Source organism: Glycine max, chromosome 9 (assembly GCF_000004515.6).
Source record: "Glycine max cultivar Williams 82 chromosome 9, Glycine_max_v4.0, whole genome shotgun sequence".
In the NCBI taxonomy this organism is placed as follows: Eukaryota; Viridiplantae; Streptophyta; class Magnoliopsida; order Fabales; family Fabaceae; genus Glycine; species Glycine max.
The window spans coordinates 21149756-21166391 of record NC_038245.2 but is presented as its reverse complement, the minus strand read 5'-3'; the positions used below and the strand labels follow the sequence as shown (position 1 = coordinate 21166391).

General features: G+C 36.5%; 1 protein-coding gene across 3 annotated transcripts; it reads right to left on the bottom strand.

Annotated features, from left to right (window-relative positions):
• Positions 1–16: 16 nt before the first annotated feature.
• LOC100777705 (actin) lies at positions 17–3319 on the bottom strand. Of its 3 annotated transcripts, none has more exons than XM_003533867.4 (5): positions 3225–3319; positions 2829–2901; positions 2099–2492; positions 846–1459; positions 17–345 (listed from the first exon to the last, which is right to left on the bottom strand). In XM_003533867.4, the coding sequence occupies exons 2-5, from the start codon at positions 2886–2888 to the stop codon at positions 280–282; spliced, it is 1134 nt and encodes a 377-aa protein (XP_003533915.1). In that variant the 5' UTR covers positions 2889–2901; positions 3225–3319; the 3' UTR covers positions 17–279. The 3 variants fall into 3 exon arrangements, with proteins under 3 accessions (XP_003533915.1, XP_006587210.1, XP_006587211.1); XM_006587147.4 differs by having other exon boundaries at positions 3153–3303; XM_006587148.4 differs by lacking the exon at positions 3225–3319 and adding an exon at positions 3094–3149.
• Positions 3320–16636: the final 13317 nt, after the last annotated feature.

Sequence of the window (16636 nt, the reverse complement as noted above, 5' to 3'; positions counted from 1 at the left end):
TCTATTCTAATCAAAATACTTAAAAGAGAATTTGATTCAACCAAATCAAATCAATAACAATACACAGCTCTTCTACAACAAAATGAAAATGAATAAAAAAAAGAATCTTATATATCACGCTTTGCTTTCACGCTCTTCTTATCCCAACATATTAATAGAGGAAAACACAAAAACATGGTTAAAAAATGGTAAAGAATAGAAAATAAAACTTCCTCAACCACTTTATGGTATTTCTGTAGTACGGAGTATATATTAAAATTTCCTGAACTCTCTGCATTATTAGAAGCATTTCCTGTGAACAATTGAAGGGCCAGATTCATCATATTCTGCCTTTGCAATCCACATCTGCTCTCAGGAAAGAAAAAAATTATCAGGAAAACATTTAAGTGTTATCAGAAAAAAGCATCAGATCAGTACTAAGATAGTGTTAGCACAACTTTTTGGTTCTTTTCTTAAAAAGGAGAAGTTGAACCAAAAATAATTCTAAAAAGACCCTAGAAAATAATAGTAAATTTTTAGTGAAGAAAGCACAAAAGGAGCTTTCACAAAAGTTAATTAGAGAAGCTTCTTGTTTTAAGAAGGGAAGCTAAAAAAAGGTTGTACAATTACCATACACTATCAACCTCTGCAAACTACATTTGTTTCACATCAATTTTAATTTAAACCAGTTTCCTTTCCCTTTAATAACTGAGTATTATGTTGGTTATTCCCTCCTCCTTTTCTTTTCCCTTAATTTTATTGGTGCCTACTTATTCTTCAAATAGAGTTCCCTGATTAGTTTCCAGAATCAACAATACAAAACCACACAAATTTCATTCATATGTTATCAAAGCCAAGTGATGTACCTGTTGGAAGGTGCTGAGGGATGCCAAAATGGAGCCTCCAATCCAGACACTGTACTTCCTCTCTGGTGGTGCCACCACCTTAATTTTCATGCTGCTTGGTGCTAATGCTGTGATCTCCTTGCTCATCCTATCAGCAATGCCAGGGAACATTGTTGAGCCACCACTCAACACAATGTTACCATAGAGGTCCTTCCTGATGTCAACATCACACTTCATGATGGAGTTGTATGTGGTCTCATGGATGCCAGGAGACTCCATCCCAATCATGGATGGCTGGAAGAGCACTTCAGGGCAACGGAACCGTTCCGCGCCAATCGTGATCACCTGTCCATCAGGTAGCTCGTAGCTCTTCTCAACAGCTGAGCTTGTCTTTGCTGTTTCCAGCTCTTGCTCATAGTCAAGAGCAATGTAGGCCAATTTTTCCTTAACATCTCTCACAATTTCTCTCTCAGCAGTGGTGGTGAAAGAGTAGCCGCGCTCGGTTAAGATCTTCATGAGGGCATCGGTGAGGTCACGCCCCGCAAGATCCAAACGAAGGATTGCATGTGGCAGGGCATAGCCTTCATAGATTGGAACTGTGTGGCTGACACCATCACCAGAATCCAGAACAATACCTACATGAAAGCATGTTCAAACAGTTAAAAACTACGTTTTCAACCCATTTCATTGTCCCTCAGATCTCATTCTCACTTAACATTCTTGAAAATCTGCACTAGTATTGAAATAAACAGAATGTATGACTCTATTAATTCCCACAAAATGTTTATAAATAAAAAAATCAAACTTGATTGATTAGTATATACAATTTCATAATGGCCATTTAAAATATACTCATTAAAAAATCATCTTGAAATTCTAACCAAATACCATGCACCATGCCGAAAAATCAATTTTAATATGTATTGAAACTCCCTTAGAATGTATCGCAATTTTGTTTATGAAGATATGGCATGCAAAGGCATCACAATAGGTAATTGACATCCAAACAATGTTGGTATCCCAACACCTACCATTCAAATGTATGACATTATTAATTCCCACAAAATGTTTAAAATAAAAGACTGAAACTCAATTGATTAGCACGCACAATTTCATATGGACATTTAAACTATATTATTTGAAAATCATCTTGAGATTCTAATAAAATACAAGTGTCATGACAATTGACAACACTAAAGATACAAGTACCATGCACCATGCCCCAAATTACCAGAAACCAAGAAAAGGAAAAACAGACATTGAAGAATCTTTACCAGTTGTACGGCCACTAGCATAAAGAGAAAGCACTGCTTGGATGGCAACATACATAGCTGGAGTGTTGAAGGTCTCAAACATAATCTGTGTCATTTTCTCACGGTTGGCCTTAGGATTAAGTGGTGCTTCTGTGAGGAGAACAGGGTGCTCTTCCGGGGCCACACGCAGCTCGTTGTAGAAAGTGTGATGCCAGATTTTCTCCATGTCATCCCAGTTGTTAACTATGCCATGCTCAATTGGGTATTTCAATGTCAAAATACCCCTCTTGGATTGAGCCTCATCACCAACATATGCATCCTTTTGCCCCATTCCAACCATCACACCAGTGTGGCGTGGACGACCCACAATGCTAGGGAACACGGCCCTTGGAGCATCATCTCCAGCAAATCCAGCCTGCAAAATTGAACATAATTTGAAGTACTCACCCAATTAGTTCTCTCTTTGTATCCCACGGGTCAAAATCTAGTATCATCAAAAACCAAAAGACAAAACTTAGATGCAGTTCTATTGTGCTTTTGATGTTGTTCGTGGATCAGAATTAGAATTTCAGCTTAGTTATCCTCCTAATAAAGGTTCCATCAATGTTAATACGAATTGATGAGGTAAAACTCCAAATTCTGATTGGAGAACAACACTAAAAAATCTATGGAAATGCATTTTTTTTGTCCAAAACCAATACCTTTAAGATGAACAAGCAAAACAACACAAAAATGAATCCATATACATTACCTTGACCATTCCAGTTCCATTATCACAAACAAGAGGTTGGATATCCTCACCATCTGCCATCTTTTATTGATTGCTGCAAAACACACCAAACATTACAAAAATTCTCATATAAACAATGAAGCTAATTAAAAACAAGAGTTAGTGTCAATAAGATTATTAAATGTCAATTCTATGTGTCACATAAGGAAAAAGATTAATCAAAAGATAACAATTCATGATGATCGCACAAAAAAATGCTGCATTTTCAACATGATCGAAGTCTCACATTAAAAAGATTAAGCTAATGTACAATTGAGTGCAAACTGTTAACGAATTAATTGTCACCTGCGAAGAATTGATGATGCAATGTGTGAAATAAGGAAAGAAGAAAGTTGGAGAATGTGATGTGATGAGTACCTTAGAATTTCCGAAATGAAGGAAGCTACGTGTGCGTAGCTTATGTGTTGTGCTTTCTATTTTTAACGAACGTGGCTTTGTGTGGCTGAGGTACCCGCAGTGTGGTTTAAAAAAGGAAAGTTATGGCAAATGAAATGCGCCTCAAATGAACCGCAAATGCCATTTAGGAAGATCGTGGCCGTCTATTTCGTTTTCGAATTATCTCATCCATGCGGGTCACGTTTATTGTTGGAAATAGCTGGCACCTTTTTTTTCTCTTCCTTCCCCGCTTATAAATAAATACATAAATTCGTGACTTTAATTTATTTGGATGAAGAAAGAAAAATAAAAGAATTTAAATCAAATTTAAGTTAGAAAAAGGGAAATTTTAAATTCGTTTTTAATCTTTCCTTTTTATCTTTTGTTTTTATGATCAAATATATAAATTGTTTTTTTTTTTAAATCTATTGTTTCTTTCTCTACATCTAACCATATTATAAGCTCTATATAATTATTTTTTGAATTTGGAGTTTTTCTATTTTAAATTAGAGTATTATTCTCCTAACATAAATTTTTTTGTACGAAAAATAAAGGCATTTTCTTTCTGAAAATAGCAAAGTGATTCTACTCAAATTATTTTCTCCCAAGTTGTGGGAGCTATTCTATTGTTACTTTTCCCTACCATTCGTTTGTATGAGAATTTTTTAACTGTGCATTTAAAGAAAACTTCAGTTTTCATTAATATTAAAGTATCATGATTTTGTGGGTATATTTTTAATTTAAATATAAAAATAAGTAGCTTTAGTTCAAGATTTTTTTAAAAAACATAAATAGTTTCAAAATATAAGTAATTATTATTTAAAATGAAAAGGGAAATTATAATATAAAAAGAAAAAATTATATAATTATAATTTAGATTTCATAATATATGATAAAAAATGTCATGGTTTCAATTATAAAAATATTTAATAATTAAAACCATGAATTCAATTAAAATTAATTGATAATATTTAATATAACTTTAAAGTGCCTTAATACAATAAATGATTTATCGTGTCATTCAATTACAGTACTTAAATACAATGAACAATTAAATTTTATTACATTATTTTTTAATTATAAATTTACTGTATATGATATTATTATTATTTTTTGTAATAATAATTTAAAAATATTTTTATAGCAATTTTTAAATTGATAATGTAGACATTTTTATACTATAATAATGGATGGAAATTAAATTTATAATAAGTTTTTAAAATGTTAAATATAAATAATCAATAAATACTTAAAAAAAGAATTGGATTCAGATGTATCATTGAAAAATAATATTGAACAATTCCCATTCCTTAATAACTTTCTTTACATATTAATGGTATGCTTTAAGCGTGAAAGGCTCCTATCAAAATTCATATGGGGCACACTCTATTCATCGATTCGGTGCCAACACTGCAAAATATCACAAGCTCAGCTGGATGCTGAACTGATTGTTAAAAAGAACGAGGTAGGAATAATGTTGGCATGACAACTCTTTTAGAATGAATTATTTTTTTTCTTCAATATGTTATTATTATTATTATTAAATAAAGGTTTTATACATTTTTTTTTATTAAATCATGTCAGTCTTATTCCAGATTTATTTAAAATTTATTTAATAACAAAAATATAAAAAATAGATATTTTTGCTTTTTCAATATATATGAAAATATATTGATAGATCGACAATGCAACAGGATAATTAATTTAGACTAGACACAAGGGGCTACTGAAAAAAAAAGTTATGTTGGTTGTTGTTATTTTGAAGGATTTTGTTGAGTTTGGAATTTTTTTGTAACCATCGTATTAGAATAAAGTTATTCTTATTAAAAATAATGAAAAATATTTGATAAAAATCTTAAATAATAAATATTTTCTTTAAAGATAATTTATTTTATATTTAAAAAATAATTAAAATTTAAATCATGACCATTTAACTAAGAAACACAAATCTCCGTATCATCTGTATCAATGTATCAATGGTTGTCATGGTTGGTTGAGTTTGGAATGCTGATTCTTGACTTTTTGGTGAGGGAGGGAAGTGGGAGAAATTATGCAAACGCCAACTCATCATTCAGTTAGCAGCTGTCGAGAGAAGATGGGTACGGTGTTTGATTGCATGCTGTCACATTCAAACACAAGGATGTTTGTTCCCACTCCCTCACATAGTCACATTCTTTTCGCTTTGATTGGATCCTTCGTTGTCCATGGCAATAATATTGCATGTTATTGCGTTGCTCAAAGACGTACATTGCATTACCACCAACATCTTCAAAACTACAAGGCTTTCTTCTATTGTCATATAGTAAACTACTGAATATCTCAAATAACAAATAAAGTTCATAACAACACAAATTTATATCTATATTTTAAATTTAGATTTATCATATTACAAATAATCATTTAAGTTCAATGACAAAAAGTAATATTTAGGCACTTGTAAAACTTGTGTTTGGGTCATTGATTTTTGTCAAAATCGGCCAAGTCGATGTAGGTGAAATCAAGCGATAGGTGAAATCAAGCGATAGGTATAGCCAATTCAATTATCAGCTCGGATCGATGCGGTTCGATTCGATTTTCACAATGCTACTTGCTAGTATACTGAAAGTAAAAAAAATAAATTAGAAGAATATTAAAAATAATGGAGCAAAACAGCTAATATATGATCATGGATACGTCACTTGAAAGCAATTGTTATACTCAATGTATAGCAATTGAATAGCTGTACCAAAAAATTACACTATTTTAGTTCCAAATTATGCTCGAAACATAAAATTTCAAATCCTAGTGGTTAATGTATCAATCCTACAACAATTTTAAACCATCAAACATTGTTTCAATCTTCCGAACTCATGAAAACACCCATCAATAACATAGGATAGCAATTATATGCCTAACATCCGAATGCACTCTAAACACGAAAACACCTTTAAAACTTCTTTTTCTTCTTTTGATCACCAATGCAATCCTTGTCTTATAAACTCTGACTTCAATCTTCAACCACTCAAGAATACCTATTCATAACTCACAATATGGAAAGCAAGGGAGGATTGATAAAATAATTTGGACAACATTTTAACAAATATAATATTAGGAGGGAAAATTATCTTAATCGAATCCTGATTGTGCGAATGCTCCGGACGTATTCCCACCACTACAATTCTATCATGATTTTATTTCTTCCTTGTAAACATTCATCTTGCTCGAATGCAAGGATGATAAAAGAAACATCACTCACATGGATCAAATGACTCACACCAAAATTGAAGGCAATAATTTATCTTTAATCCTGTGTTTGGATGAATACTTTCAACAGAGTAATTCATTTTAAATGAAATATTGAATATCTGTCATTTTAAATTTAGTGTTTGGATAATAATTTAAAGGGAAATTGAATATTTGGAATTTTAATTAACAAAAAATAAGTAATATGAAATTCTCTTAAAAACCAAAGAATTTCAATTTCTCCCCCATACCAGTACCACTTCTCTCTTTGTGCGTACTCACTCCTCTCTCTCGGTCTTTCCTCAAAGGTTCCAAGAACTCTGATCTCGACCCACAGTACTCACTCCTCTCTCTCGATCTTTCAATTTCTCTCTGTTTCAACTTCCTTAACCTTTTTCGGTTTGGTGAGTGAAGCAATTTTTTCTCTGAGAAAACTTAATTTGGATTCTGTTTGGGGTTCCTCGAAAGTGTGTTGGGCCAGTTGGGTCAGAGGGGCTTGCAGCGACAAGGGTGGTTGTTGGGGCTTCGAATCCAACAGCAAGAGCAGCGGGAGCGATAGTGGTAGCGCGTGGGAGCTAAGTCACGTTTGGTGGTGGCGCCTTGTTTGGAAGGGCGTTTGCCCCGGACCTGGCCTATGCACGTGACCTTGGGGGAAGAGGGTTCCTGGGTTTGGGTTTCGATGGTGGTGGTGTTTTTTTTCCTTACGAACATTGGGCTTGATTTGGATTTTCTATTGCTTCTGCTGGCATCATTGCTTTTGAGAAACCTCATGAGTGGGGGAGGGAACTTGTCTGTGCGACCCGGACTCGAAATGGATTTCGTTTGATTTGAATTGCCTCATCCAAACAAAATATTTACAAAATGAAAGGAATTTAAATCAAGACAATCAAAATGTTGTATATTTGAATTTTCTAGAAATTTTTAAATCCCCCATCCAAACACATGATAAGGATAACAACAAATACACAAACGAGTTGAAAAGGAATGACATAAAATATTTACAAAGGTGAAATCAAAATGATTCACATAGAGATAAGTTTTTCACAAAAGTAGTAGAGTACTCAAATGCAAGCTTACTTAAAATGCATTCAATTGACTCATCTTTACAAGAGAGATAGTGATAGGAAGTATCCAATTTTACCACACAAATCGAAGAAGAATAACATATATCGAATGTTTACCCATAAGGGATCAAAACGATTTCATACCATAAAGGCACAAGATTTTTTTTTAAATTTTTTTTTTATAAAATTCAAGTATTAAATTGTACAATATGAAAGTTTGTGAATTTTAAAAGAAAATTTAACAAAAGTATAGAGAATGAAAATATATTTTACCCTATAAAAAATGTTGTTGTAACTTTTAAGAAAACAAAATATCTGCAATCTCAAAAAAATTCAAAATTATCAGTGCATTTTTTTTTTGTTTTTCAAAATTCCTCTTAACCTGCTCCCAAAACAGATGTTGCCCAGGGACTTTGTTAGGAACAGGCATGCACAAGAAAAGGTAGCAGAAGAGCAACAGAGCAACACAGAAACAGGAACAAGTACAAAGACAAAGGAAGGAGGAGAAGGAAGGCTAAGAATGGAAATTCACAAACCTCATTACCTGAAGGACTTTGTGAGCAAGTAGTGGAGCAGGAATGAGCCTTGTGAGCATGTAGTGGAGCAGGATTGAGTTGGCAGTAGTGCTCCCGAAGATTCCTTGTCGACTGAGGACATAATTCTGTTTGGATCGTGATCTTTCTTTTGCAAAACTTTGTCTTTTTCCTCCAAGGAAACATGCCAAATACCATTAGAGAGAATTGTTAGCAGAGAATTATAGCAGCAAAATTCTATAAATACTAAACAATGTACTCTAAATGGTCAAGCAATCAAACAATATTCCTTTCTCTTACCTTTTCTTCTGGAGGAACCTAGGCCTCGAACACTAGGAAATCTTTGCAGTTCTTAACAATTTTTGGTGCTTTCATTGATTTTGATCATGGCAGACTCCTCCCGGTCCAAATCCACCCTCAAGCATCTTGAAGAGGCCATTGCATAGTTAGCCTCTAGCCAACTCCATGTCACTGAAAGACTGGAGGACCTCCTCCTTCGCGTAGCCAACCTTGAACACTCAGCCAACCCCACAGCCTCTCCTTCCTCTTCCTCGGCCACCCCTGTACCACAGACCACAACTATCAATCCACCAAAAATGAAGCTCGATGTCCCTAAGTTTGATGGCTCCGACCCGTTGGGGTAGGTGTTCAAAATCACTCAATTTTTCACTTACTACTCCACCCCAGAACCAGAGCGCCTCACCATTGCTTCATTTGCAATGGAGGGACCATCTTTAGCTTGGTTCTAGTGGATGACATGCAACCACCAGTTCCCCACTGGACGAGTTTCGTGCAGGCCATAGAGACCCTATTTTCTCACTCGCCCTATGAGGACCCTACCAGAATCCTCTTCAAGTGATGAGGACATGACCAAGAGCAAGGGCAAGGATCCACTTGAAGGACTTGGAGGGCCTATGACAAGGGCTAGAGCAAGGAAAGCCAAGGAAGCTCTTCAACAAGTGTTGTCCATACTATTTGAATACAAGCCCAAGTTTCAAGGAGAAAAGTCCAAGGTTGTGAGTTGTATCATGGCTCAAATGGAGGAGGACTAAATGGCACCACTTTGTCTCAATTTTAGAGTGTTTAGTTTGTCTAAATAATGGCCTAATCCTTGTAAAGTTGGCTGACCAAAAATATGTTTTGGGTTAATCAACTAAAAGGGATTTAGTAGGTTTAGTTCAAGTTGTAATAAGGGCCCAATTGGCAACCTAGGCATCAGCCTTTTGGGAGACCAAATGGTGGCTGACTTGTTGGCTGTTGGGGGTGACTTTTGGTTGCCACAATTTCAGTTACACTCAACCATTAATTTTTTTTAATTCCCTAGGTTAATGGAATTAAGTTATTTTAATTCTAGGTTAGTGGGTCATTACTAAAATCTGTTGTAAAGCTTCTATATAAGCTGAACCATTTTATCAATAAACACAAGTTGAGTTTTATTAAGAAAATTAGAGTTTATCTCTTTTATCTTAGTGAGAGTGATTCTCCTAAATTCTTGAGTGATTCAAGAACACCTTGGCTGTATCAAAGGACTTTCACAACCTTTGTGTGTTGCCCTCGCTGGAAAGAGTGATTCTTTCCTTCCTTTCATCTTCAACCTTGTTCTTTCAAACCATAATTCCAGAAAATCCACTTCTGCCCAGAATTATCTCGTGGCCATAACTCCCATTTTACGCACTCAAATTAAGTGATTCTTGAGCCTAAATTGAATTTCAAGACGAGACCTTTCACCTCGTTTTAGAATCACCTCATTTGGAGCCTTGTAGCTTGAGTTATTGCCATTTCTATATTTCTGTCCAGCCACCACTTAACCTACGTTTTACCATCCCATTAATCCATTTTATGCCAAGAACCACCTTATTAAGACCCACGAAATTAACCACCTTATTTTTCATCCTTAATAAATTTCCGCATTTTCCATCAAGGTTTAATCCTAGACGATCCTAAGTCAACCCTTGTGCCATGAGGGTTCATATAATTTGGTAATCAGAGCACCGGTTCTAGGATAAACACTTCCTTTGCTGGAAATATTGGGTAACATCCTTCTTTATTCTCTTTGCCATTTATATTACCTTCTTATTCATATATATATTTTTTTAGGCTGAACCATTGCAAAAGTTAAGCCTTTTGATCTCTTTGTTATAAAAAAAAGAAGCAGAATTTCCTATAAGCAAAATTAAAAAAAAAATTGGGCTGAATGGTTCATGCTTGAAGAACTTTAAAAAAAATCTCTTTAAGGTAATATATTGGTTGCATGAAGGATTGTTACTTGAATTCCTAAATTCTGAATTTTATTTCCTTCATTTGTGCCTAAAAACATTGTTAGCCTTTTTCTTGGTTAACCTTTTCCTTGTCTCTCTAGCCTTACCTTACACATATTGGTGAATTGTTCTTTGTTGTGGCCATAATCTCTTGAATTGCCTAAGAACTCAAGGGGAATTAGAGTGGTAAAAGGCAAGAGTGTTTCATTAGAGAAAAGCCATAATTGTGTGATACACTTGAGTGGGTGAGGTATTCAAACAACAACTATAATTGTCTTGTTACGTTTGATTTGTTTGTTTGAGATGTCAGGTACTAATCCTAATGATGGAGTGGGGCTTTCGCAATTCCAAATGCAAGCTTTGATGCAACATTTGGAGAGGTTAATGAAACAACGAGATGATGCGCTCCATGAGAGGTTGGATCAAATGGAGAATAGAGATTATAATGAAGAAGAAAGGAGGAGAAGAAGGAATGATGGTGTTCCTAGACAAAACCGAATTGATGGTATTAAACTCAACATTCCTCCATTTAAATGGAAGAATGATCCGGAGGCCTACTTGGAGTGGGAGATGAAAATAGAGCATGTTTTCTGATGCAACAACTATGAGGAGGACCAAAAGGTGAAGCTTGCCGCCACGGAGTTTTCCGACTATGCTCTTGTGTGGTGGAACAAGCTACAAAAGGAGAGAGCAAGAAATGAAGAGCCAATGGTTGATACATGGACGGAGATGAAAAAGATCATGAGGAAGCGGTATGTGCCGGCTAGTTACTCAAGGGACTTGAAATTCAAGCTCCAAAAACTAACCCAAGGCAACAAGGGGGTTGAGGAGTATTTCAAGGAAATGGATGTGCTCATGATTCAAGCAAAGATTGAAGAAGATGAGGAGGTAACTATGGCTCGATTTCTTAATGGTTTGGCTAATGATATCCGTGATATTGTTGAGCTGCAGGAGTTTGTTGAAATGGATGATTTGCTTCACAAAGCAATCCAAGTAGAGCAACAATTAAAAAGGAAGGGAGTGACTAAGAGGAGTTTTACCAACTTTGGTTCTTCTAGTTGGAAAGACAAAGGTAAGAAAGATGGGGCTGCTACTTCTAGTAGTTCCACACCTATCCCATCAAAAACTCGCTCAAAGTCCCAAGAGAAACCCTCTAAAAGGAGTAGAGATGTGAAGTGTTTCAAGTGCCAAGGCCTAGGACACTATGCTTATGAGTGCCCTAACAAAAGGTCCATGGTTCTTAGAGATGGAGAATATATAAGTGAATATGATGTTGAAGAGGAAGAGGAGAGTGAGTACGTAGAGGAAGAGGAGACTCCAAAGGGAGATTTGTTGATGATTAGGCGGTTACTTGGCGGTCAATTGAAGCATGAGGAGGAGAGCCAAAGAGAAAACATCTTTCACACTAGATGTTTAATCAATGGCAAGGTGTGCATGGTGATCATTGATGGAGGTAGTTGCACCAATGTGGCTAGTGCTAGATTAGTGTCAAAGCTAAATTTAGCTACTAAACCACATCCTAGGCCATACAAACTTCAATGGCTTAGTAAGGATGGGGAGGTGCAACTGAGGCAACAAATTGAAGTGGACGTTTCCATTGGGAAATATAATGATAAGGTACTTTGTGATGTTGTTCCTATGGAGGCCAGTCACTTACTTTTGGGGAGACCATGGCAATTTGATAAATGAGCCAATCATGACGGTTACACCAACAAGATCTCTTTCATGCACCAAGACAAAAAGATTATGCTCAAGCCATTGAGTCCACAAGAAGTGTGTGAGGATCAAAAGAAAATGAGAGAAAAACTTCTTCAAGAGAAAAGAGAAAAAGAAAAAGTGAGCAAAACACTTGAGAGTGAGAAAAAGAGGGAAACACTTGAGAGGAAAAAGAGTGAACAAAAGAAGAGTGAAACACTTGAAGTGAGGGAGAGCTATTTAGCCACAAAAAGTGAGGTCAAGAGGTTGTTTCGTGCTAAACAGTCACTATATATCTTGTTTTGCAAAAATCAGATTTTGACCACTAACACTTTTGATGATTTTGAAGTGCCTTCTAGTGTTAAAACTCTTTTGCAGGATTTTCAAGACATGTTTCCACCAAATGTGCCAAGTGGACTACCACCTTTGAGGGGAATTGAGCATCAAATTGATCTCATTCCGGGAGCTTCTTTGCCCAATAGGCCAGCCTATAGAAGTAATCCACAAGAAACCAAAGAGATTCAAAGACAAGTGGATGAACTCATTAGCAAAGGTTGGGTAAGAGATAGTATGAGTCCTTGTGCTGTCCCAGTGATTTTGGTCCCTAAAAAGGATGGGACATGGCGCATGTGTTCCGATTGTAGAGCCCTTAATAACATCACCATTAAATATAGGCATCCTATACCTAGGCTTGATGATTTGCTTGATGAATTGCATGGTGCATGTTACTTCTCTAAAATCGATTTAAAAAGTGGATACAATCAAATTAGGATTAGAGAAGGGGATGGATGGAAAACTGCTTTTAAAACAAAATACAGTTTGTATGAATGGTTGGTTATGCCTTTTTGCCTAACTAACGCTCCTAGCACTTTCATGAGACTAATGAACCATATCTTGAGAGAGTTCATAGGAAAGTTTGTTGTGGTGTACTTTGATGATATTCTTATCTATAACACTTCACTTGATTTGCATATTGATCATTTAAAATCTGTCTTGAATGTGCTTAGAGAAGAACAATTGTATGTCAATCTTGAAAAATGCATCTTTTGTACTAACCATGTTGTGTTTCTTGGTTTTGTTGTGAGTTCAAAAGGAGTGCAAGTTGATGAGGAGAAGGTTAGGGCTATTCAAGAATGGCCTACACCTAAGTCCGTGACCGAGGTGAGGAGTTTTCATGGCTTAGCAAGTTTTTATAGACGATTTGTGAAGGATTTTAGCACATTGGCAGCACCTCTCAATGAAGTGCTCAAGAAAAATGTTGGTTTCAAATGGGGAGAGAAACAAGAAGAAGCTTTCAATGTTCTTAAGCAAAAGCTAACTAATGCTCCCATACTTGCGTTGCCAAACTTTCAAAAATCTTTTGAAATTGAGTGTGATGCTTCAAATGTTGGGATTGGGGCTGTGTTGATGCAAGAAGGCCATCCAATTGCTTATTTTAGTGAAAAGTTAAGTGGTCCTACCCTTAACTATTCAACTTATGATAAGGAGTTGTATGCCTTAGTACGGGCTTTGAAAACATGGCAACACTACCTTTATCCCAAGGAATTTTTCATTGATAGTGACCATGAGTCCCTCAAATATATCAAGGGGCAAGGCAAGCTTAACAAAAGGCATGCGAAGTGGGTGGAATTCCTAGAGCAATTCCCTTATGTTATCAAACATAAAAAGGGAAAAGGTAATATTGTAGCCGATACTCTTTCTCGGCGTCATGCATTACTTTCTATGCTTGAAACAAAATTGATTGGTCTTGAATGTTTGAAAAGCATGTATGAAAATGATGAAACTTTTGGAGAAATTTTTAAAAATTGTGAAAAATTTTCAGAAAATGGTTTCTTTAGACATGAAGGCTTTCTTTTCAAAGAAAACAAATTGTGTGTGCCTAAATGTTGTACTAGAAATTTGCTTGTTTGTGAAGCACATGAAGGAGGTTTAATGGGGCATTTTGGGGTCCAAAAGACTCTAGAAACATTACAAGAACATTTTTATTGGCCTCATATGAAAAAGGATGTGCAGAAATTTTGTGAACATTGCATTGTATGTAAAAAGACAAAGTCTAAGGTAAAGCCTCATGGATTGTATACTTCATTGCCAATTCCGAAGTATCCTTGGATTGATTTATCCATGGATTTTGTGTTGGGGCTGCCAAAAACAAGCAATGGTAGAGATTCCATTTTTTTGGTTGTTGATAGGTTTTCTAAAATGGCTCATTTTATTCCATGTAAAAAAGTTGATGATGCTTCCCATGTGGCTGATTTGTTTTTCAAGGAGATTGTGAGACTCCATGGTTTGCCAAGGAGCATTGTTAGTGATAGGGACTCTAAGTTCCTAAGTCATTTTTGGAGGACTTTGTGGAGCAAGTTGGGCACTAAATTGTTATTTTCAACCACTTGTCACCCACAAACCGATGGGCAAACGGAAGTTGTTAATAGGACTTTGGGAACTTTGCTTAGGACAATTTTGAGGAAGAACTTAAAAACTTGGGAAGCTTGTTTACCCCATGTTGAATTTGCTTACAATAGAGCTGTTCATAGCACCACTAATTGTTCTCCTTTTGAAGTTGTTTATGGTTTTAACCCACTAACTCCTCTTGATCTTTTGCCTATGCCTAATGTTTCTGTTTTTAAGCATAAAGAAGGTCAAGCAAAGGCGGACTATGTGAAGAAGCTTCATGAGAGAGTCAAAGATCAAATTGAGAGGAAAAATAAAAGCTATGCTAAACAAGCCAACAAAGGGAGAAAGAAGGTTGTCTTCGAACCCAGAGATTGGGTTTGGGTGCACATGAGAAAAGAAAGGTTTCCGGAACAAAGGAAATCAAAGCTTCAATCAAGGGGAGATGGACCATTTCAAGTGCTTGAAAGAATCAATGACAATGCTTACAAAGTTGAGCTGCCCGGTGAGTATAATGTTCGTTCCACCTTCAATGTCTCTGATTTATCTCTTTTTGATGCAGATGGAGAATCCAATTTGAGGACAAATCCTTCTCAAGAGGGAGAGAATGATGAGGACATGACCAAGAGCAAGGGCAAGGATCCACTTGAAGGACTTGGAGGGCCTATGACAAGGGCTAGAGCAAGGAAAGCCAAGGAAGCTCTTCAACAAGTGTTATCCATACTATTTGAATACAAGCCCAAGTTTCAAGGAGAAAAGTCCAAGGTTGTGAGTTGTATCATGGCCCAAATGGAGGACTAAATGGCACCACTTTGTCTCAATTTTAGAGTGTTTAGTTTGTCTAAATAATGGCCTAATCCTTGTAAAGTTGGCTGACCAAAAATATGTTTTGGGTTAATCAACTAAAAGGGATTTAGTAGGTTTAGTTCAAGTTGTAATAAGGGCCCAATTGACAACCTAGGCATCAGCCTTTTGGGAGACCAAATGGTGGCTGACTTGTTGGCTGTTGGGGGTGACTTTTGGTTGCCACAATTTCAGTTACACTCAGCCATTAATTTTTTTTAATTCCCTAGGTTAATGGAATTAAGTTATTTTAATTCTAGGTTAGTGGGTCATTACTAAAATCTGCTGTAAAGCTTCTATATAAGCTGAACCATTTTATCAATAAACACAAGTTAAGTTTTATTAAGAAAATTAGAGTTTATCTCTTTTATCTTAGTGAGAGTGATTCTCCTAAATTCTTGAGTGATTCAAGAACACCTTGGCTGTATCAAAGGACTTTCACAACCTTTGTGTGTTGCCCTCGCCGGAAAGAGTGATTTTTTCCTTCCTTTCATCTTCAACCTTGTTCTTTCAAACCATAATTCCAGAAAATCCACTTCTGCCCAGAATTATCTTGTGGCCATAACTCCCATTTAACGCACTCAAATTAAGTGATTCTTGAGCCTAAATTGAATTTCAAGACGAGACCTTTCACCTCGTTTTGGAATCACCTCATTTGGAGCCCTGTAGCTTGAGTTATTGCCATTTCTATATTTCTGTCGAGCCACTACTTAACCTACGTTTTACCATCCCATTAATCCATTTTATGCCAAGAACCACCTTATTAAGACCCACGAAATTAACCACCTTATTTTTCATCCTTAATCAATTTCCGCATTTTCCATCAAGGTTTAATCCTAGACGATCCTAAGTCAGTCCTTGTGCCATGAGGGTTCATATCATCAAGTTAACCCAAAAAGGTTCGGTTAGTCAGTTTGAAGCACTGGCCAATCGGATTGTAGGCTTGCCTCCATCGCTTCTCCTGAGTTGCTTTATCTCCGGCTTGGACTCCGACATCCGCCGTGAGGTATAGGCTTTCTAGCTCCTCACCTAGGTCCACGCAGCAGGTTTAGCTCGCCTTCAGGAGGACAAGCTCATGGAGCAATGCCGACCTTATCACGGTCGCGCGCCCCATAGCCCAACGCTGCCATTGCCACCTCCGGCAACCACCCTACCTCCCGCGCCAACCCCTCCCTTACCCTCACACTCCTTACCCCTGTTATCATCCCTGACCAAACCCCATCCTGTACCATTAAAAAGACTCACCCCCGTCGAGATGGCCAATCGTCGGGAGCGCGGCCTTTGCTTCGACTACGACGAGATGTTCACGCGGGGGCATCGCTGTGCCCCCCGATTCTTCCTCCTTATCGCAGATGAAGAGAAGCTTGAAGACTCTGCTAACCCTAATTTAA

Coding starts and splice junctions, on each gene's coding strand:
- LOC100777705 (XM_003533867.4), bottom strand. CDS start 2,888: ATGGCAGATGGTGAGGATATCCAACCTCTTGTTTGTGATAATGGAACT. Junction 1,460..2,098: donor TGCTAGTGGCCGTACAACTG/GTAAAGATTCTT, acceptor GCTTTCATGTAG/GTATTGTTCTGGATTCTGGT. Junction 346..845: donor CCCTCAGCACCTTCCAACAG/GTACATCACTTG, acceptor TCCTGAGAGCAG/ATGTGGATTGCAAAGGCAGA.